The 22875-nt window shown below is 39.9% G+C and overlaps 2 protein-coding genes across 2 annotated transcripts; one reads left to right on the plus strand and one right to left on the minus strand.

Annotated features, from left to right (window-relative positions):
* Nucleotides 1-39: 39 nt before the first annotated feature.
* Nucleotides 40-19722, plus strand: stc (nuclear transcription factor, X-box binding stc). Its single transcript, XM_088234269.1, has 13 exons — nt 40-210; nt 1397-2295; nt 2383-2550; nt 3551-4139; nt 4514-4635; nt 5318-5445; nt 7730-7883; nt 8047-8249; nt 9479-9855; nt 10886-11009; nt 11752-11979; nt 13787-13881; nt 15047-19722. Exons 2-13 carry the CDS (start codon nt 1413-1415, stop codon nt 15150-15152), a joined length of 3177 nt encoding a protein of 1058 aa, XP_088090395.1. The 5' UTR covers nt 40-210; nt 1397-1412; the 3' UTR covers nt 15153-19722.
* An 861-nt stretch (nt 19723-20583) lies between these two features.
* LOC148276422 (U3 small nucleolar RNA-interacting protein 2-like) lies at nt 20584-22656 on the minus strand. The gene has a single exon (XM_088234270.1). It carries the CDS (start codon nt 22472-22474, stop codon nt 21095-21097), a length of 1380 nt encoding a protein of 459 aa, XP_088090396.1. The 5' UTR covers nt 22475-22656; the 3' UTR covers nt 20584-21094.
* Between the last annotated feature and the right edge of the window lie 219 nt (nt 22657-22875).

Here is a 22875-nt window from a genome sequence, read left to right on the forward strand (position 1 = left end):
TGCCATAAACAATTCCAAATATTTCGATTTGGGCAGATTTGAGATTTGAGTAAAGTTGTTTAGTGAGTTGTCACAATTGGTCTCATTTGTTGGTTACGATTTACGATATTGTGCAACTTCTTCCATTATCAGTTTATTAAATATTTCCATAATTTTAAGATTATTTCACGTGCTTTCTGAACATAGCCGCTATTTTAATTGATCAAGCAGGTAAATAAAAGCCTCTTTTTACCTATAATTAGTGTTTAAATTTCACCAATAACCCACGACCCTGTAAGTCACTGACAGCAGGTGAAATTCGAGATAATATAGGTACGAGCAATATAGATATTAAAATTTCAAACATGAAATTTAGCAAGACGAAGAATGAAGATCGTTAAACATCACCCGAATCAGCAATTCCCGGACCGGAGGTTGCACTTCGTATTCGACCTTTGTATTTGTCATATAACTAGGCTTCTTCTTTATTAATTTATGGAAGTCTTAACAAATCAGATATCATTGTATATATTTTGTTTTATAAGGTAACTCAACAAAGATACATACAGTTTGTAGGTAATAGTCGATTCAATATCACATGCATGATAAACCACAGGAAACACTTTGAATGAAATGTTCAGAAAACAAGATTTTGGGATTTTTAAAACATCGGAACTTTTGAACCAAATGAGACTATTTCAATCTATAAAGAACTTTAAATCTATAATAGTTATTATTTTGATAATAGCAGTACCTATTAGAATACAGTGTTATATTCACATATTAAATAGCTTATTGCGATAATTTCTGCATTTTTAACGGCAAAAAGTGGTCTCGCGTGTTTTATCTTCTAAAGCTAGGGTTTCCTAGGACAGCGGTGCCCGTATTTTAACGGCCGTAGTAAACGATGATGCAGTGGACAGCCGTCGTAGAGGTGACTAGAGTTTGGTTTTCTAGGAAAACGGTGTTATCAACACCATTTAACACCGTTTTCCTAGGAAACCACTCTCTAATCACTTTTACGATGGCTGTCCACTGCATCACCGTTCACTACGGCCGTTAAAATACGGGCACCGCTGTCCTAGGAAACCCTAGCTTTAGGTACAGATATATCTTCAATGACAGAATTACACAAAATAGATGGAATTACATTTGTCGGTAACAATCATCATAAAATCAGGTTTTATTTGCTTTCATTTATATGACCCTATATACCTCGGGATTATTGACTACTAATTTTTGCTAAAATCATCTCTTCAATGAGTGCAATATAACGGAAGGTAACCTTAATTATTTTTAAACTTTATTATTTATTTAGTCGATTTTTAATGTTCTTTTTAAAAATAAAAATAGTAAAAACTTTTTTCGCTCGCTTTGTGGCTATAGCTAACACTATCGCATGTATTCCCTGTTGTAGGAATCCGGAAGCGCGGATGGCCCAGTGGAATGGCGGCGAGTACTACGGGGGCCCTCACCCCCACCCGGGAGCGCCGCCTTACGTGGGCTTCCAGGACTTCCTGCAGCAGCTTCAGGCCCCCGCTCCTGGCCCCTCACCCGCCCCCTCCCCATCGCTGCAGTACCCCACCCGAAGTAACTATAACAAGGAAAACACTCGTGTAGCTTCCCAGGCTATTTACTTTCCCGAATCTAACATTCAGTATGGGGACAAATCCGGGGCTTACAATGACCGAGCCCCCGACGAAAACCTCGCCTCGCACTCTAAACTGACTGCTACCGCCGTAGAGTTTGTTCCTCTGAGTGCGAGAAACCCTTTCCCGGTAAATGCCGATAGCAACTCGGGAGGCCCTCCGTGGCATGCGCTGCGCGATCCTACGCCGTGCGAGAACCGGGCGCCTGAGACCCAGCCGCCGGGGACTAACCCGCTCGAGCCACGAGCGCACGGGACACGGGAAGTATCCAGAGGGCCGGATAATAAAAAGTCCCAAGGGGCCCCGCGAAATCCGAAATGGAAAACTCGCAGTAACGCCATTAACAGCACTAATTGGAGAAGCCGAGATCCGGAAGACCCCGAAACCGCAGAGACCGCCTCCCTCACCGTGTACAACAGCAACCGCCCGCTCGACCAGAGCGGCAGCGTTCGCAGCGGCGCTCCGAGACCCGCGAGAGAACCCAACGGTGCGGTCGGTAGCGCTACTAAAGCGCACGCGAAAGGGGGCCGCAAGTTTGAAGGAGACCAGAGAAGGCCGAGAGGCCCCGAGGACAATGGGGGAAAGGGGAGAGGTGAAGATCTGATGAGACAGAATAATAATGTTATAAAAAAAACATCTTTTAAAGACAAAAGAGTTGAAAACAGAGGTAATTTTAGTAAATATTTACCTTTTTTTAATGGATATTTGTTTAAAAACTGCTTTTCATATTTGTACCTATATATTGTACTTGCAGAAGTGGGGCAGCGAGAGAGACTCTCGGAGCAACTGGACCGCGGGGAGTTGGAGTGTCTGGTATGCTGCGAGCGCGTGCGTCAGGCTGACGCCGTGTGGGCGTGCTCCAACTGCTATCACGTGCTGCACCTCAAGTGCGTGCAGAAATGGGCCAACACTAGTATCGCGGGTACGCCTCTCACACTGAGTATTCTGTTTTTTTTTATATTTATTTTTTTTAATTTCTTCTTTCTAAATATTTTTTAAATATCTAATATGTCTTCTTGGCTATACGATCACGTGGTTTTGGATGTGACAGGGCTTAAAGAACACCCTGTATAGGTTTTTTTTTGTTTTTTTACAATATTCATAAGAGGTAAAACAGAGTATTAAAAAATTAAAGCATAATTACATAGCAATGAAATACATATTAACAGTAAAAATAGTAAACAAAAAATCCCACAAAGCCATGGCCTATTCGTGGGTATATAAGAAATATTTATGAATTTTTGCTCCTTTAATGAATATACAGGTATAATATTTTTGTGTAATATAAGAAAAAGAAAAGAAAATATTCTAAAAGGAAATAAAAAAAAACATTAAAATATTCCTTTTTATTAAAGGGCAACAAAATATATCACAGAAAAAAACAGTTAATATCTTTAGTTTGAATCCAGGATAGTGCGTGTTTTTAAAAAGAAGGAAAATTTTGAAAGCTTGGGATTAATGAAATATTATCAATAAAAAAAGATTTCAAAATTTTTGGGCCTATAAAATATGCATGTTACTTTCATACAGTAGCCGGGCTCATAAAGACCTAAGCTTGGGGGCAAGAACTATTCACTGGGATCCGTTTCAATAGATCTTTACAGGTCGCAGTGACGTCAGGAGCTTATAGAATAAGAATACTATAAAAAAAAGGATGTTGATATGGAGGATGAATGAAGGAAAGTTGGAGTGAAAAATTGCGTTTGATTCGATGGCTGGAAGGAAATAAAGAACAAAAAAGAAATGTCAAAAGCTTTCCATGATAATACGAGATGTTAAAAAGAAAAGTTAGGCCAAATTAAATAACGGGCCAATCTATGAATTTCTCTAGAACACACCCCATGTGGTAGCTATAAATACGCTCGTGGATATAGAAATTAGTTTTACTATCCCGGCACTTAATCGTCTGTCTCAATGTGCAGAAGGAGAGTGGCGCTGTCCCGCTTGCCAGAACAAGGTGCGCGGCGTGCCCACGGAGTACCGCTGCTTCTGCGGGGCGCAGCGCCAGCCGGAATGGGTGCGCGGCGCCGCGGCGCACAGCTGCGGAGAGCCGTGCGGCGCGCGCCGCGCGTGCTTGCTTCACGCGTGCGCGCTGCCCTGCCACCCGGGGCCCTGCCCGCCTTGCGAGGCCAGCGCGCGCCGCGCCTGCCAGTGCGGCGCCACGCGCCAACTGCTTAAGTGCTCCTTTCGCGCGCCTTTACTGTGCGGCGACGTGTGCGCGCGCGCGCTGTCCTGCGGCGCGCACGCGTGCGCCGCATTGTGCCACGCTGGACCGTGCGAGCCCTGCCCGCAGCGCGTGGCGCAGCGCTGCTACTGCCCGCACGCCCTGCAGCGTGACGTGGCGTGCGAGGCCGCCAGCGCGGGCGTGGAGGGCTTCTCGTGCGGAGAAGAGTGCTCGCGCATACGCAGTTGCGGCCAGCATCCATGTGGCCGCACATGTCACCCCGGTCCGTGCCCGGATTGCGACCTCTCCCCGGAGACAGTTAAGCGATGCCCGTGCAACCAGACTGAGTGAGTACAATACGAACTATGTCCGTGCTTGATTTGTGTTCTTCTTTTTTACTCTGTTACTTCCTAAGGTTCATAGTAATAATTTTTATGGCATCATATTCTGTCCGGCAAAATAAATAGTAATAAATCACATAAATCATTAAAAAATGCTAAAAATAACAATGGTCAAAATTAATTTAAGATTATATTTTACTCACTAAAAATATCATGAAAAGATATGTATAACCTTGGAGGCTCATCCATTCATAAACTGCTGCTTGCTAATTTTTACTCGCTCATTGGCGCCATTTATCTAGAAATATTTGGGCAACGATCGAGCTTTAGCAAATACCCCAAATGATATCGGTGTGTGCCAATAGTGTCGTGTTTTCCAGACTGACGGTAGTCCGCTCGTCCTGTTTGGACCCGATTCCCGAGTGCGGCGAGGAGTGCTCCCGTCCTTTCCCCTGCGGGCCCCCCGAGAGCCCTCACGTGTGTCGGGCCACTTGTCACCACGGTACGCTCCACTCATTATCCCGATCATAGGCGACGCAGTTAATATAAACACTGTAAAGTGATGCGTACTCATTAAACTTCTTAGATTTTATCGGTTGTTCAGATATCCAATAAATTAGTCTTTCTGGGCTATTATTATGTTCATATTCTTTTTAGATGTTTGGCATTACAGCATCCATCGTGCTCGGGGTTGAGTTTAATCATGTAGGTACGTATGTAACATTTTGTACCTAGGATTTGTACCGTGTCGCAGTCGTCGCTATATGTAACTTGTTAATGTCTCATTTCACCGTCTATGCTTTTATGTGATTTCTTTATAAACAGGCACTAGGATCCCGTCATCTCTGTTTATATTGTCGGGATGTTTGTATAGGATTTCAATTCAACGATTTACACGGTATCAGACAATGACCAACCCTGATGATGTACGCTGTAATGCGATCTGAAACATCAGAAAGAAGTGCAAACAACACACGGCATAGTAACTTAAATAAAAAAATTGTGCATCTGATGCATACTCATTTGAATATCTTTTGTCATTTCGTATCATTTATATCTAAATTTCAGGGCACATACTTAAAAAAATAAAAATGCAAAGATAAATGGGATAAAATACACAGACTACTCGTATATTATATTGTAGGGTGTAATCAGAGCAGAGAGTAAATATTGTTATTACGCAGGTGACTGTCCCCCGTGTCTGGACAAGACGGCTGTGAGCTGCCGCTGTGGTCACATACAGCAGGACGTGGCATGCGAGCAGCTCGCCGTAGAGCGAAATAAGATCCGCTGCGGCCGGAAGTGTACCAAGGTTTCTGTTCTTATTCTTATTTTATTTAAAACAGAGTCAGCGCTATATAAGCTCCCGACACCACCGCGACCCGTGTAAATAAATTGTAATGGGTTCCCGTAAATTAGTTCTCGCCCTCCAAGCCTCGGTCTTCAAATAACGGCTACCGAGTAGGGGGCGAGTGTCCTCGTATTGCTAAATCTGTCACTCCAAACCCAGATCCTTAAAGTATCAGGTAGAGCACTAACATCCTCAGTTTTAACCGGTGCCCCTTCGAAGGGGATGTGGCTTCTTTTGTTCTGTAAAGCAGCGTTTCCTAACTTTTTGAAGCCTGCGGACCCGTAATGCAGGTATAACTCTTTTTGTTTATTGGTTTTTAATTTTATATTATAACAGGTATAGAAATAACTAATTACACTTCTTTTTTGTTTTAAAATGGGCAACAAATATTTCTGCGGGCTGGCAGAAAATCTCAATGGACCGGTACCGGTGTTGGGAAACACCGTTGTGGAACATCACATTCACTTATAATGTGTGTAGGTGTTTCATCATCTACACTGCATAACCTACTTCGAGAAGTTTCAGAAAGTTCACTCAATTAAAGGGTAACTTAAACTGAGTACGTTTACGAAGGCGGATTGATAATGAAGCTACCTAGCGCTAGATGGCAGCACAAACACAAAAAATATTAATTTTTTCCAAATTGCGATCTGTCAAACGGCAGCTGATGAAATATCACCCAAATTCATCGATTAGTTTATTTGTTGTAGTCGTTTGAAGTAAACAACTTTTGTGTTTCTTGAAAAATGGAAAAAAGCTAATTTCATGCAGTGATGAAATACTATTATTTGAAAGGGAAAACGGCGAAAGAGACAAAGAAAAGCTCGATAAACATTACGGTGAGTCTGCTCTGTCTACATGGTATAATATTGGATTGCTGAATTTAAACGCGGCCGAACAAGCACTGCAACAATACCATCAACAGCAAGGCCAAAAGAGGTGGTTACTGAAGAAAATATCAAGAAAATCCTTAATATAGTTATGAATGATCGCCGAGTGAAGTTGCGTGAGATTGTTGAAATGGTAAATATCTCATATGAACTTGTGTTCAACATTTTGCATGAACATTTGCATATGAAAAAGCTATCGGCAAGATGGGTGCCGCGTTTGCTCAGTCAAATAAAAACGAGTTCGAGAGACCACTTCACAGCAGTGTTTGGACATGATAAAGCGTAATCCTGTTGATTTTTGGCGTTGATTAATAACTGTTGATGAGACGTGGGTGCACCATTATACACCTGAAACCAAAAATCAATCGAAACAATAGGTGGATGTGCTCCGAAGAATGCAAAGACAGTGAAATCGGCTGGCAAGGTTATGGCCACTGTATTTTGGGATGCACTCGGAATATTGCTCATTGATTATCTTGAAAAAGGGTCCACAATCACAGGAAAGTATTATCGTGCATTATTGGATCAATTGAATGATGCAATCAAGTAAAAACTACCACATTTAAAGAAGAAAAAAGTGCTCTTTCTTCAAGACAACGCACCGGTTCACACAGCATTAGATACGATGCTTAAATTACGTGAAATACACTTCGAATTGGTTGATCCACCTTATAGTCCAGATTTAACTCCTAGTGACTTTTTCCTGTTTCCAAACTTGAAAAAATGGCCAGCAGGAAAAAGATTCAGCTCAAACGAAACCGAAACAAACGCGTATTTTGAGAGGTTCCCGAAATCGTATTATTCAGATGGTATAAAAAAGTTTGAATATTGTCTTGCTAAGTGTGTCGAAGTAAAATGAGACTATGTTGAGAAATAAATGGTTTTATTTAAGCTTCATTTTCAATCCGCCCTCGCATATGCATACTGAATAACTGCTGAAATTTCTGAGTGGAACTGCATTCTAATTATAATATGAAAAATATGTGTTAAAATAGTTTGAACGGTCTTTTATTTATAAGTTTCACCGGTGACCGGGGTGTCATCGTAAAGCTGAGCCTCGATTAATAACATTATCCTCTATTAACAATATTTAGCCTCTTTTTGTAAAAATTTGATATAAAACAAACACCACATTTCACACAAATGGAGTCATGCATTAAACATATTCTTGTCACATTTTATTGTCCTGTTAGAAATTGTATTATATATTGTGTTGTGTACATAATTGGTGCTGTGTTAGGTTTATGTTTTTTGTAATAACACTGCAATTATACCGATATAGCACAATAAACTATTAATACAATGCAACAATAAACTTAAATAAAATAAAAATAAATATATTACTTCGGATACAGAAGCAGTCCTGCGGTCGGCACCGGTGCAAGGAGCGCTGCTGCGTGGACATCGAGCACCGCTGCCCTCTGCCGTGCACCCGCACCCTCTCCTGCGGCCTTCACCGCTGCGAGGACACGTGCCACCGCGCGCACTGTCAGCCGTGCTGGAGAGTCAGTGAGTATCCCGTACGCATTACTCCCGAAGCAGTCGTATTATCCATTCCTTTCATACGGCCTCCGCCGTTGCGAGGACACGTGCCGGAGAGTCGGTGAGTATCCCGTACACATTAATCCCGATACATACTGACATATTCACTGCCCGGAGTGTTGTCCCGTAGGTTTCGAAGAGATGCGTTGTCGCTGCGGAGCGGCCGTGCGTTACCCGCCCGTCGAATGCGGAGCCCGCGCGCCTCCGTGTACCCTGCCGTGCCCCGAGCCGCGCGCTTGCGGACACGAGGCTCTGCACTCGTGCCACCCGGCGCCCTCCCCGTGCCCACCCTGTGTTGTGCTCACGCAACGCTACTGTCATGGCCGCCACAAGGTACTATTAATAATGCATGTCTCGCTGAAAAATCCCGAAGAATACATTTTACTTTTTTTTTGGCAAAGGATAGTTTTTATTTACAATTAATACAATACAAGAAATACAAGAATAATAATACTGTACAGTAGCAACTGGTAATTAGCCGATTTTACTTAGTTTAAATTGTTGCGACATATTTGTACTTCATACTATCATATCATATCATATCATGGTTACGATTTTAAATGAAAATGTTTTATAAAAAACGACTAAAATAAAATTATAAAAACAAAGCTACCAACTTGTACAAAAATTTCATTCCATGTTCTTTTGATTTTTAAAAAGCTAAAATCTGGTAGAGACGCTATATTTTTTCAACATTCTGCAAGATTTAAACGCACACACTCAGTTCTCTTACACAGAACACACATTGCGACAAAACACATAAATCTATTTTCTTTAAGGAATGTTTGTACACTAAAACAATTAGTTCACGATCAGCTTCGGATAAGATCATAAAATTCTGGGCATGTGGAGACATCACATGACTGTGATATCACACAGAGAGTTTCAAACTGTGCGATTTATAAAGTAATTACACTACTTGGAGGTAAAACAGTCACAATGAAACTATGTAAATATAAATCCACATAAAAGTACAGTAATATAATGTAACAGTAAATAAATATTGAAGAAGACTACCCCCACACTTATTTTGATACAAAAAAGAATCAATTAACAGTACTTTCAATATAACAGTCTTGTTTGTGTTTGTTTTTTATTCATCAAATGTAAAAATAATCTAAAGTAAAGTAAAAATAACAAGACCATCATGCCCTCGTTTTGTATGTCCGTTCATATTTCATATCTCATTCTAATGCTTTTTGTAACAATTTTTCTTACAAGAAATAACTGAAATTCAATTAGAGTTAAACCTCGCTTTTACATTCCTCAATTTTACATATTTCCGCTTTTTACACTTAAATGTTTAGATCTTGTTTTTTCCCATACATTTTTATTCAAATTTTCCCTCCAAAAAACGTTAAAAAAAGTAAATAATAATAAAAGTCAGATTTTTTTTGCACAGATCTCGTTGAGTGATGCGGAGTAGTCCTGCCCTACCCTGCCCTGCCCTACCCTGCATTGTATTTAGCGATGTTTAGAAAACTATAATTGGCCAATAATTTTGGTTTTTTTGTGTAATGACGGTTGTTTTCTTAAAAATAAATAAATGATCTCCTACCTAGATGAGAAAGACCATCCCGTGCCACCAAGAAGACTTCTCATGCGGGCTCGCGTGCGGCAAGGAGCTGTCGTGCGGGCGGCACCGCTGTGTGGAGGTGTGCCACCGCGGGGCGTGCCCGAGCGTGTGCACGCAGCTCTGCGCGGGTGCGCGGCCGTGCGGACACGCGTGCGCCGCGCCGTGCGGCCACGCAAGTCCGTGCCCGGCGCGCAGCCTGTGCCGCGCCAGCGCGCCCGCGGCTTGCCCGTGCGGGCGCCGCCAGGCCGCGCGCGCCTGCCACGAGCAGCGTGCCGCTCGGCTGCGCCTCACCACGCTGCCCGGCCCCCTGGGCGAACCCGTGGACATGGCGGCCCTGATGGCCCAAGGCAACACCAACGTCACGTGAGTACTCATTCCATTTCCCCAAAAATTATCCTGATTTTTTTAATTTATTTTGACAACAGAAAATTATCACCAATAATCTATCGAATCAACTCGATCAAAAATTATTATTAACTTTGAAATATTTCTCCACTATTTCTAACACAACACTCACAAAAGTTTATTAAAACAACTACGATGACATTTTGCGGGTATCCCCATTATGATTGAAATTTAAAACTTGTCCAGCACCGAGTACTGGCCGATTTCTTCTAGAAATAAATAATGGCAAAAATAGCCTTGTGGAGCGCCGCTTGTCCTACCAGACCAGCTTTTACCTTGTGAGGGGGAGTCGCAATCGTTATGAGTCATGAGCAATGCAAAAGTTAATATCCTCGGGGGAGGATAGCGACAGATTCTTTAGGATCTGGTCTGGTGAGCCCCCTCCCCGGGATGCCAGTGTTTTTCATCCCTTACTTTTTACTTTAGTCTCGCTTGGGCCTGCAACCCACAGGTTGAAAAACCCTGATTTCAAGAGTCGACATGTTTTTTTTAAATTTAAAAAAAATTCATATTATAGAGTGTACAATTATTTCATAAAGTTATATATTGTTTGAGTAATAGTCGAGTATTTAATAATAATAGAAACCTTCAAGTATTACTTTGATATTGCACCATCCTATAATGACCACGATGCCGGTCCGTCCGTCTACCACGTGACCAGTCGTTCTCCTTTTCGCGGCCAGGGGACTCTGCGGACGCGACAGCTAACGCCACGTGATCCGTAGTATTAGCGTTCACAGCGCTTCAAAACACTCGTTATAGTACGAATCCATTTTATAGTAAACTTATTATTATGTAAACATATAATGTGTATCGGGTAATACATAGCTCAATTTTCTTAAATAAATTTTCATTACTAATTTAGCGAAACAAAACAAATTCTCTGTACTAAATTATCATAAGAGTTACAACTCTACACACACGAGTACACGTGGAGATGCTTCTTCCATAGTGTGTATGAATACACTGATGTGATGGTCTTGCTCAGGCTGGAGTGTGACCTGGAGTGCCAAGTGGAGGACAGAAACCGGCGCCTGGCCATCGGTCTCCAGATCCGCAATCCCGACCTGTCGTCCAAGCTCGCCCCCAAGTACTCGGACTCACTCAAACAGGTAATCCCACACGCGCAGCGCGTTCTGCTTGTATAATTAATCCGGAACATTTAAAGATTTTCTTCCTAGGAAGACTTTGGAAAAAAATAAATTAAAAGAGTGCGGAACTTATGTACAAAACAATAATTGCAATAAGAGTTATCCTTAAAAAAATCAATTATAATAAAGTTGAACAAATAAGAAACTATTTCAATCGGGTGGAAATAAAAAAAGACCACTGTATAACATATTTTTATACAAAGTGTTTAACAATCTTATGCCGAAATATTTTGTGAGTGAAATTGTATTCAATAGAAATGTATATAACCATAGGACTAGAAACTAGAATATGATAAGGCTACCGCTTAAGAAAAAAACGAAAACATAAAATAACTTAATGTATAGGTTATACTTAATGTACGATGAGATGCCTGAAAATATGAAGAATAAAAGAAAGCTTATTTATTTTATTTTTAAATGTTACGTTTACTGTGATAATCTAAATTTATGGATATCTAAATTAGTTACTATATACTAATCTAAATTACTAATTAAATTACTAGTAATTAAAATAATTGTAAACATTTTTAAAAATTATTATTATTATTCCTTAAAGACAGGCAGCCGTTGCGCCTATATCTCGTGTACTGCTTTTTGTCTCCATTATTCTTCCTTAAAAAAAAATATATACAAATAATGTTACATTAACAAACTAAAGGATATAAATAATAACCAACCTAACTAACTTGATGTACATCGGCAGATGGCCACCCGAGAGGAAGCCTTCGCGCAGCGCACGCACGAGCAACTCACGCAGCTCGTGACACTGGCGCGCGACAGTAAGCAGCGCACGCGGAGCCACTCCTTCCCGCCGATGTCGCGCCAGCGCCGCCAGTTCATACACGAGTTGTGCGAGCATTTCGGCTGTGACAGCGCGGCTTACGACGCCGAACCGTACCGGAACATCGTGGCCACGGCCTACAAGGACAGGGTGAGGTTTTAGATATGGGAGTTGTATGGTGTTTTCACTTTGCTTATGATGTACAAGGTTTTCATTTACTTCAAAGAAATAGTTATTTGTTTGTTATTTTCTAAATTTACTTCAAAGAAAAAAGTTACGTTTATAATGTGTAAAAATCTGGTGGGATATTTCGGCCGTAGCCTGTTTTAGGGACTTCTCCGTATCTGCTCTGATGACGAGGAAACCACAGAAAACTCACCGGGAGAAGACGTACCTTCCGATCCACTTGAAGAGTGTTCAGCGTTCGGTCTCCTACCATCATTGATACCTTTTTTTGCCTCAACCTTAAGTATCGAGACAACGTGAGGTCGCTACACGATGCGCATGTAGTATGGATAAGCATCCTCCCTTTCCCGAAACTGCTTTTAAAGGCTGGTGTCTTTCTTCAGTTTTGAACTTTCACTATCTATTTTTTATACACATAGCTTGCCCACCACATGCCGCACCCCGCATCTAAGAACATAAGTCTCCTTGGTAGTGTCCACATACACGGAAAAGTTGCTCGTTGCTGAACGAGAAAAGCTGCCCGAAGAAGCTCTCTGTAGTCTGGTAGCCTTAGCATCTTTGTGCTGAAAGAAGGTAATAGAAGGGGTTTTTTGCGGGGCTTCTTGCTTGGAATCTCCTAGAAACCGTCCTCACCGAGAACTCAGTTTGACATTTAGACTGGATCTCTCCTTGCATTCCTGCAGCAGTGAGAAAACGATTTCGGTTGATAAGAATGGCAATCAGCCGATCTTCTCCAGTTGTCATGCGCTGCCGACCACTTCCCTCTTTTCGCTACAGAAAGCCGGTTTCATGATTTTTTTTCAATTCTTACAGCACACTATGAGTAACCAATTCTCCGAGAAATTTAACCATTCAAAGAATTTTCCTGTAACAGCGTAATTATTTTTGATTTCATCGCGATACAGATTTGACCCGAACTTGCCATATTTCTGTAGCGATGTTTCTTCAGACGTAGCTAATAAAAGACTGATGTAGCTTTTAAAAATGTTATAACTTTCAATGTATACCCAATACAATATTATTTATTGCATTATATTTATTTATTATGAACTAGAACATAAATATAAAAATAATGTAAATGAATGCCTCGACACGTGTTATGCCGGGTTATACTAGTGAGGTGTGTGAAATAAATAAATAGTCTTAAACAATACGCAGAAGCTATTGTTAAATAATAAAATAATTTCTAAGAAATAGGGACAGGTAAACTTAAAGTTAGGGATAGCAGGTAAGTGTGAACTTTTTTTTGTCCATATGTGTATGTATATCATCAAAAAATTTAATTTTTGGCATATCAGGACCAACAAAAATGGATCAAAGGAGATATGAGCTTTCAGGATGTACAACTTTTATTGGTGGAAAATGAAATGGACAGTGTAGATTTGCTAGTAATGGCTTCAGACGTTTAAATCCATTTCGAGGAAAAGAAAAGTTACGAAAATTGTAAAATAAAATAATTTACTTATACTGGCTTTGAGTCTCGTAAACCACGGTTTTACGTACCACAACATTTTATAGGAACCTATCTAGGACCTAACCTATTTATGAGAGTTTCCTGTATACATATGCACGCAAAATATTATTTATGTTGTTCCTTTGTGCGGCCTCAAATCCTATTGAATATATTATTATCTCTTATCTGTTTTAATTACATCTTGTTATTATTTATTTTTTTGTATTTTGTACTTATATATATTTTTTCAATAATATTATTAGTATTTAAGGACGAGTCGCCCGGTATTAAGTTAGTAAGTGGGAGTTTGTGTTACAGTCGTGGCTACCGGCGCTCAGTGTGCAGGAAGTGGTGCGACGCGAACGCGGACAGCGCCGAGTACCGCGCCCGCAGGTGCTTCCCTCCGCCCGCTCGTGAGTTCATATTCGTCTATAATTAAATTTTCTCTATCTCTAATCTCCAGGCAGATTAATAATACTGACATCATATAATTAAGCGGGTGTAGTGTCTATAAGGAATCTTCTATATTTCATATAGGAGAGATGAATAATGTCTGCGTGACCAGTATTATAAGAGAGAACAGTATTATAATAATGACATGCTCTAAAGAAAAGGTCGTTTTTCCTTGAGTTAGTCCTAGGTACTGGCAAATTATATGTAAAATATGAAAAAAAAATATGGTTTAAAAAGTTGTCATAAAAGTGGAAACAATTTTGCCGCGATTTATTTGACAGTTGTTTTTAGTGATGCCATAGAAAATCAAAGTGATACCATATGAATAAAATTTCCTAACATTTAGGGGAAAAATTATCATATGTTATTTTATGCAAATTCAGTTTTTTTTTATATTTACACATAATATTGTTTGATAAAATATAAAAATATTGTCGATTTCCCACTTATCACCCTTTTTACTATTTTTCTGGAAGTATATTTACACCATGCAATTCAATTGTATTTTTATGTAATTCCTATTTTTTTCTTGCTGCCTTAAAAAACGTAAAAAGAGGGTTTAACTGTATATTGTTTAGAAATGTTTAAAATTATTATATATTTTAATGATAATTATACATAAGTTAATATTAAGACATTCATGTATTATCAATTTGTTTCTTTTTTGGGTGATATCGTGTCTGTTGGATTTGTTCCGACGTTTCGGCTACCATTGCAGGCGCCATCTTCAGGGTAAACCGAGTGTTTAGAAAGAAACAAATTGATTGTTATCACTGTTGTGACCGTGAAAACCTTCCCACCTATTCATGTATTACTATTTTAAGACTAAATAAAAAAAACATTTCGTTTTTAACCACTTAATATATTTATTGAACTCTCAACCAGTTTGGAAGCTACACAAGCTTCCTTATCAAGGTATATTTTATTCATGAATATTATCCTGTTTTAACAGTGTCTCCTAAATACTAAATCTAATAGTCATTATGTCGCCTAGTATTTTGTGTTTGTAGAAGTATGGAGTGAGGAGGGTTTAAATTGGATTATTTGCACTTCTTTAATTAGACAGGAGTGGACTATAGAAAATGTTTATTTGAATATTAATTATTTATCCGTATCTTTCTGCAGAGGCAGTGCGTGGGCCACGCTGGGCCCTGCGCCCCTCGCTCTGCCCCCCGCAGCGCCCCCCGCGCGCCCCCGCATCGACTACTTCGACGCTCCACCGGAAGACTAGAGCCCGCTTCACTGTTAATATAATCGTCACTCCATCCTAATCCATCCGACACCAAATGCTTTCGATCTTACAGAAATCCTTAAGAAAGTGTTCAGAGATCACATAAACAAATGTGTCAAGGAGTGAAATGGATACTTTGGAAATAACTCACTAATAACGGAGTTACCGCAATAATAATACATTAAGAGAAGACTTTTACGGTATTATTCGGGCAATTCTCCCTCTTATTAATACAAATAGAATTCTGTCTTCTCTCTTTCTGATTCTTGACCATTTTAATTGATCAGTTTTGTACCGTGTTGAGGTCCACCATTCTAAGACTGATTAGAGGACTCATTCTCCCATTAGTATATATATATATATATATATTTGCTGCCTCCGAGTAATATTTAGTCTTCCTTCAGATAAGTGGTACCGCGGAATGTGACACTGAAGCCGAACTGATAGCGCTGTATGCTATTTTTACCCACAATCACTAACTGGTGTCACCGGATCTAATCGAGATTTAGTCTTCAATTTTAGAAATATTATAATATGTACGTATTGTATTTCTTTAGTCTTGGATTTAATAGCCATAAAAATTCATCACTTTCTAGCGCTTTGTCAGAAAGAAAACATGTTACAGCTCAATTTATGTAGGCCTTGTTAAAAATATTGGCATCCTTTTTTGCGATTGAATTAACTACAGAAAGAACATCGGAACATTACTTGGCCATTCGTGTAATACATACTGGAAGAAATTGGAATATTTTTTTTAGAAAAAGGAATGTTTACCTAAATATTTAATTTTGAGAGCCATTTTCAACGAGTTGTAAATAACTCGCTATTAGAAAATGGAAATCAAGTCGAGGAAGAGTGGGATTCGAACCTCTGATCTTTAATCCGCGAGTCTGCGGCACTAGCCACGGGACCACAACCCGATTATGATATATATCATTGATAGATATCACAAGAGGCAAATGAAAGTGGCATACCGCGGCCAAGTGCGAAGGAGGGATTGTTCGTAATTTTTAAAACTCCTCTCGCATCGCACCCCCTTTTCCTCCCGCCAAGAGTGCCACACGTCTAAATCGTTATTTACGTTTTCTTTATTATCGTTAATATTATCTTAATAAGGAAAACATTCGCTTACATCACCCGAGATTTGTTCCTCAAAATTTATAAAACATATGTTCGTCCACTCCTGGAGTATGCCTACCAAATCTGGAGTCCCTATTTTAAAAAAAACATAGAGTTGTTGGAGAAAGTCCAGAAAAGAGCAACTAAAATGGTAGTGTCGTAGTGTAGGGAGCTCGGGTTAAGTTCACTGGAAGAGTGGAGGCATCTTGGCGACTTGATTGAAACATTCAAAATCTATGTATAGGTATAATGTACCTAAGTTAAAATCAATGTTCACTATGAATGAAAACCGCCATCTCAGAGGTCATTCAATGAAATTAAACACTACCTCCTTCTGATCCAACCCCAGGAAGAACTTCCTGACACACCGAGTTGTGGAGAATGGAATGGCCTTCCCGAGAAAGTGATTGGTGCTAGTTCAGTTAATCACATCAATTTATAATGTTTAATAACCATGTCCACTCGATATACACGCATCAGCTTAATAGCTGCTAGTGTATTGTTAATAATAATAATATCAATTTTTATTGACAGGTCAATAGAAAACTATTAAAAGTTAAAATGTAAGTCGTTACATTAAAAATGAATATTGCTACATTTTCAAAAGTATAGTTCTTAATAAAATCACTGAACACACACTGCCGACATTAGTATTCCCTCTGGCATGTTGAAGCTCGGCATGCGTACGCTCAATGTGCATAATGCACGTGATACGGAGTCAGCTCACCCGAGAAAGGATAGATTACGTAACTTAAAGTTTGCAATGGGAACCAATAATACACCTCGTGTGCCTTTATATGATGTTTACGATATACTTCATCGCTCACTTTATTTATAAAATACATTTGAAATATTATTATATATTCAAGACTGAGTACCATTCCATCGACCTATTAATACACATAGACGCGTCCTGAGCCTTTAAAAATAATGCCCAAATGCTCAGTCATGCCCACCGCGTGTTTAGTCATCCTTCGACCACCAGCCAGGTGTGACGTGAGCTTGTCGTTGAGAATCGCAACCAAAATGCCACATTACACAATTTCAGAAACATCTCATCTATTGAGTGTCATCGTTACACTCCGTGATTATTTTTATTCCACTGTTGTGAAATCGTTCTTAGGTGTAAAATAATTAATCTACTGTTAGTAGTTTATATTTACTGGAAAATATTTAAGCCGTAGTCCGGTATGCGGTAAGGAAATCATATGGGTTTGCCACGTTAAAATACATTTCATTCAAAATCGCGCTATCAAAAAATTAAGTAATTAAATGACAAATAAAAACTAAATCTTTTTAAAACCGATTTTTTTTTTGTTTAATAACTTTCCTGCTCAATTCATTCTCTTCAAGTTGCTAAAACAAATTTTACTCAAATACTTTGTCTTTATATGAGTACCAATGTACCTAAATTTAGTCTAAATTTCAAGAAGTATAATCCGCTTGTTGAAAAATAATTATATTTTAGTTATGTAAAACTTAGATGTATATTTTTTATCAGATGTACCTTAAAAAAAATATTGTTTATTCCTAATTTTTTTTTTTTAAGTTGCGATTTTGAAAGAACGGATTTCTAAAATGACAAAATCTTATGATTTCCTTACTTTTCATCAGATAACATTCGTGTCCCAATACTAAGATTGTGATTTCATTGAGAGAATATAACCATAACCCCTCGTGACCGTGGGCGATCACAATTTTATCCCAATTAATTAATTTCAGCAAAAAAAATCTCGTTTTATGTATGCCTTAAATATATATTTTTGTAACTTACATAAACGTATTAAATTAATAAATTAAAATTGAATCCTAATTAGAATTGCTGGTGGGTTGCAGTATGATATTTGAAAAGAGTATTTTAATTCTGAGGGGGCTCGCTCTTTTTTTAGGATCTAGTGCCTAACCCCTCGTGACCGCGATCCCCCTGACCGAGGCAGTTGAAGTCGGTCCTGTTGGAGGGGTGGGGGGGCGTCGCTGGCTTTTTCTCTGCTCGTAAGGGGGTCGCATATTCAAAAAGGTTAAAAAACACTGCTAAGATTGTTGTAAAGTAAACCAAAAAATATTGTTTAAACAAAAAATGTTTATGCCACATATAACAATTTTTTTTAGTTTTTTATGTACACTGCAGAATTTATTATGTCTACTGGTTTCTAATTAACCGATAATTTTTTTTAAATATCGCATTATATTCGGGCTAATACGGTATTTATAATTGTATACAACAAGGAATATTTAAAGTACACTGGAACCTCTTTTTACTGGGGGATAAGTTCCACACAGTACCGTATAAAAAAAAATTGTTTACTATTTATTATAGACAATATTTTGAGTTTGTCCAAATTTTTGTAGACAAGGACTGGATTCAACTCCCTGGGGAGCTGTTTATATTAACATATTACAACAGAGATGAAGAACATTTAAGAGAAGGTAATGTAGAAGTCCAGGCATCTACAGGGCTTATGACCTATTGAAAATATTGTTGATAAATTACCTGGTCCATGAAGAAGTATAGAAATTGAAAAAATAATATTTTCAGGCGTTGCCTAGTATGTAGGTGAAATAATTCAATTAGATGTATCTCACCCGCATAAATAAAGGTTTCAGCTCTTTAACTTCACAAACATCAACAGATGAAAGAATTGAAGGAATATAGATGTTCAAATATAGGCAGAATGGTGAATGTTACACAGTGTGTAAAGTGGCCACTTAAACCAGCCATTGACAGGTCATAAGCCCTGTAGATGCCTGGACTTCTATATTACCTTCTCTTAAATGTTCTTCATCTCTGTTGTAATATTTATTATAGCTTAGTTTCATTTCAAAATATAACATAACAAAAAATACTTTAAAAAAATCGTAAGAGATTATTCACTATCACCTTTTCCTTGCGCATACCTCTCTGCGGCTAGTAAGTAAAAAAGCAATGTAGGGAATAATATTGATGTTTTTTTATTGATATTTATTGATAAAACTCTATATTTAATGATTATGATAAAATTATAAATAAACTTATCAATGAAACTTCTTGGTTTAGTTTTACTTTTTATTATTTTGACCAACGAGCGCTTTCGCCTAAGTAGGCATCTTCAAGACTGTAAGGAATGTCAACAACTAATGGTTTAGTAATCATATTACTTTTACGCATTGTTAAATCAATGTTCTTTTTTTTTTAAAATATTTTTGAACCTACCGTGTTATTTCTAAACCGTGTAAAAAGAGGTTTCGGTGTACACAAATTCAAATTTTAATAACTAACACAAGTTACCACCTAACTGTTGACTGTTCCCCCATTTCCCACACAAAACTGATTTTATATAAATTTTAGTTATGTGCGTAGTTCATTTTAAAATATTTGGCTAAAGAACTCTTGTAAAATACCTATCTTCATTCTTTACTTTATGAAGACTTTTTCATATAATCGAATAAAGTTGTTTATTTTAATAAAAAAAAACTTTTTTCCATTGCACCCTTCCCATATTCTCCTACATTGTAATTTAAACAGCTTTGTGGTCCAATGGTCACAAACTGATGGATGAAACTGAGAGGTACAGAGGTCGAAGGGTTGAACCGGGGGTGTTGCGGACATCAGCATCAGGCATCCGCGGATTAGTGTTTCAAGTTGAGATAAGTCCGCCTCTATATCGACGGTAAAAAGATTAAACAGAAACAAAAAAATGTATAAAAGATTAAAATTGTACAATAAGGTGCCTGAATGTATGAAGAATAGAAGAAAGAAAACTTATTGATTTTTAACCTAATTTAATTAGGCATAATCGCCTTTAGTTTTAATACTAACAATTTTATATATTTTATCTGACATAGCGAGCAAGCAAATATATTTATTAATGTATTCAGGGTTACGAATGATGAAATCAGGCGAGTGTAAATCTGAGTCAGGTATAATTGATAAGATTAAGAAAGGGTCTCTGAGATGGTTTGCTCATGTAGAACAAATGGACAATGAAAGAATGGTAAAACAAGTATATATGGAGAAAATGATTGGTAACGTGAGACGAGGACGACCAAGGAAGACGTGGCATGATCAGATAAACCAAAATCTTAAGTCTGGTCATGTCAAAAGCAGGCAAAACCGAAGGGCATGTATGACAAGATGTATGAATGCAGAAGAAGCTGGAAATGTATTCCAGGATAGGACAGGTCCATTGTCTCTGCCTACTGTATCGAAATAGCGTGATGGTAGCAGTAGTAAAATAATTTAATCCTATTATGCCATTCATAATAAAATGAATATCTATTACATTACATATTTTACAGGATTATATAAAAAATTAAAATAAGAAAAAACGCAATATTGGTTTATTGTAATAATTTATTATTAAAATAAACCCAGTAGGTGATACACTTAACAATTTACAATAGAACACTCCTATCAATCAAATGTCATTTATAACAATAAGTATACTTCACTGGAAATACATAATTATCCATGAACTAGGAATTATATTTAATTAAGTTTTCTTAGTTTTAGAAGAACTTTTTAAAGTATAAAACTCTTAACAATAAATATTTGAAGCACTCTCACTCTGTGATTGATTCTCCTTGTTTTTAACAATGTTAGAACCTCGACAAACGAAAAACGGGATGTGCTTCCGAGAATGGCTGCATAATCTTCACACAAGTGATTTGTCTAAATATTAAACGATCGCAATACCTACAAGAGTTCTATCCAATGAAAGAAAAATATAAAACACCATACAAACAAGCTGTACCGCATTGATTTTATGACTCTGCAAAAATCTCTTCACCTATAATATAATTAATAGTCCACATTAATAAAACTCTTAACACGCTACGTAGGAGTCTCATGACTTTCTAATTGGAATAATGTAAATGGCATTTTTGGCACCGTCTATCTTCCACCAGCGAGCGAGCTTGTGCTCCTGTCCCACCCCCGCCACGAGGCTGCGCCCGTCCGGGGAGAACTGCAGGCTATTGACGGAGCCCGGCACGGGGAGTTCCAGCAGAGGGGTGAGACCCCGGCGCCCCCCGCCCACACGCCACACGCGGACGGCGCCGTCACTGGCCCCCGACGCCAGCAGGTCCGCGCCGCGCAGCGCCGCCAACGCGCTCACGCCACGCGCGCGCCCGTCCGGCCACACGCCGTGCGCCGCCGGCACCGTGCACAGCGCCTTCTTCCTGCCGCCGCTCCACACACTCAGCGAGCCGTCGTCGGCGCATGATGCGAAGTGCTCGTCGTCCAGCAGCTTCACGCCGTCGATGCTGGCCCCGTCGGGTCCGTTGAACACGAGCTGGGACTCCTCCGCGACCTTCCACACTCGCAGGGTGCAGTCGCGGCCCCCGGCGCTCACGGCGCGCTCGCGGGACAGCGCATCCAGCGCCGTGACGGGCGCCTGGTGCCCGAACAGCGTCTCGCTGTAGGCCATCTCGTCCAGGGACCACACCTTCACGGAGCGGTCCTCGCTGGCGGAGAACAGCTGGTGCGCGTCGCGGCGGAAGGCGAGGTCCGTGACGAGCCCGCGGTGGCCGCGGAAGGTGTGCAGGTGGCGCAGGTCGGGCGCGGCCCACACCTGGATGTCGCGGGAGCGCTCGCACGACGCCAGGAACCTGCCGTCGCTTGTCACGGCCAGCGCCGCCACGGGGGTCCGGTGGCACTCGAACTGCGCGCTGCCCCCGGAGCCTTTCCTGTAGCACACGGAGCGCAACTTCTTCCTGTCCGGCAGGGACCACTGCACGATGGCGGCGCACTTGCTGCCCGAGTACAGCCAGCGCCCGTCGCCGGTGACGCACACGCACGTGATGGACAGGCGGTTCTCTTTGCAACGCAGTACGGCGACCTCTTCGGGCAGAGGGACGGAACACGAGTCGGCCACGCTCTTGAACAGCCGCCCTTGCTGCTCTAGATAGTCCTCTTTGAGGCGGCGACTCACGGCCGCCTCGTCTAACTCTTCCGTTTCATTCCGATCCTGTTCCTCTCTAGCGATTTCCTCGAGATATTTCTTGGCGAGTCTCACTTTCTTTTCCTGCGCGGTTTCGAATTCCCCTTCAGATTCGGACCGATCCGGCGCATCGTTAAATTCTAAATCGCTATCGATCGATTCGTTATCATTCTCCTCGTCTGCATCGGGAACTGTGTGCTTCGAAACTTTCCCGGAAGTTTTGACTTTCTTATCGAATTTTCTTTTCGGAGCTTTTCTCGGTTTTCCTTTGAGAAAGAAAGACATTTTTAATCATCTAAGTTATCTTTACTATTCTTACGAGACACTTTAAGTTAAATGGAAATATACACCGGATATTAATTTATAAAAAAATATTAATGAACTTTATTATTAGGTACGCCAAATAAATTGAGGTTGACAACTGTCAACATGCGACCAACATGTGCGATTATTCTACAATTCCACGGATCTATGGAATGTCAAATTTTATACACTGGCGACTTCTGTCAACTCCATCAGGGGTGGTATTCTGAACCACTCTCGTGGGCCTCTCTACCTCGTTAAAATCATTTTGGTATCCTGAACGAATCTCGTAATAGGTATCGTTAAAACCACACATGCGCACAGCATTCAAATAAACTAACCTTGTAAATCTGGCAAACGTCAAACATGCGACCCGCGAGATG

Source organism: Micrasema longulum, unplaced genomic scaffold (assembly GCF_059751315.1).
Source record: "Micrasema longulum isolate JH-2025_06_02 unplaced genomic scaffold, ASM5975131v1 h1tg001218l, whole genome shotgun sequence".
NCBI classification, from domain to species: domain Eukaryota; kingdom Metazoa; phylum Arthropoda; class Insecta; order Trichoptera; family Brachycentridae; genus Micrasema; species Micrasema longulum.

Excerpts from the sequence above, each read along its gene's own strand:
- stc (XM_088234269.1), top strand. The coding sequence starts at position 1,413 with ATGGCCCAGTGGAATGGCGGCGAGTACTACGGGGGCCCTCACCCCCAC. Across the intron at positions 4,140-4,513 it reads TGCCCGTGCAACCAGACTGA|ACTGACGGTAGTCCGCTCGT; the intron begins GTGAGTACAATA and ends CGTGTTTTCCAG. Across the intron at positions 7,884-8,046 it reads TCAGCCGTGCTGGAGAGTCA|GTTTCGAAGAGATGCGTTGT; the intron begins GTGAGTATCCCG and ends GTTGTCCCGTAG.
- LOC148276422 (XM_088234270.1), bottom strand. The coding sequence starts at position 22,474 with ATGTCTTTCTTTCTCAAAGGAAAACCGAGAAAAGCTCCGAAAAGAAAA.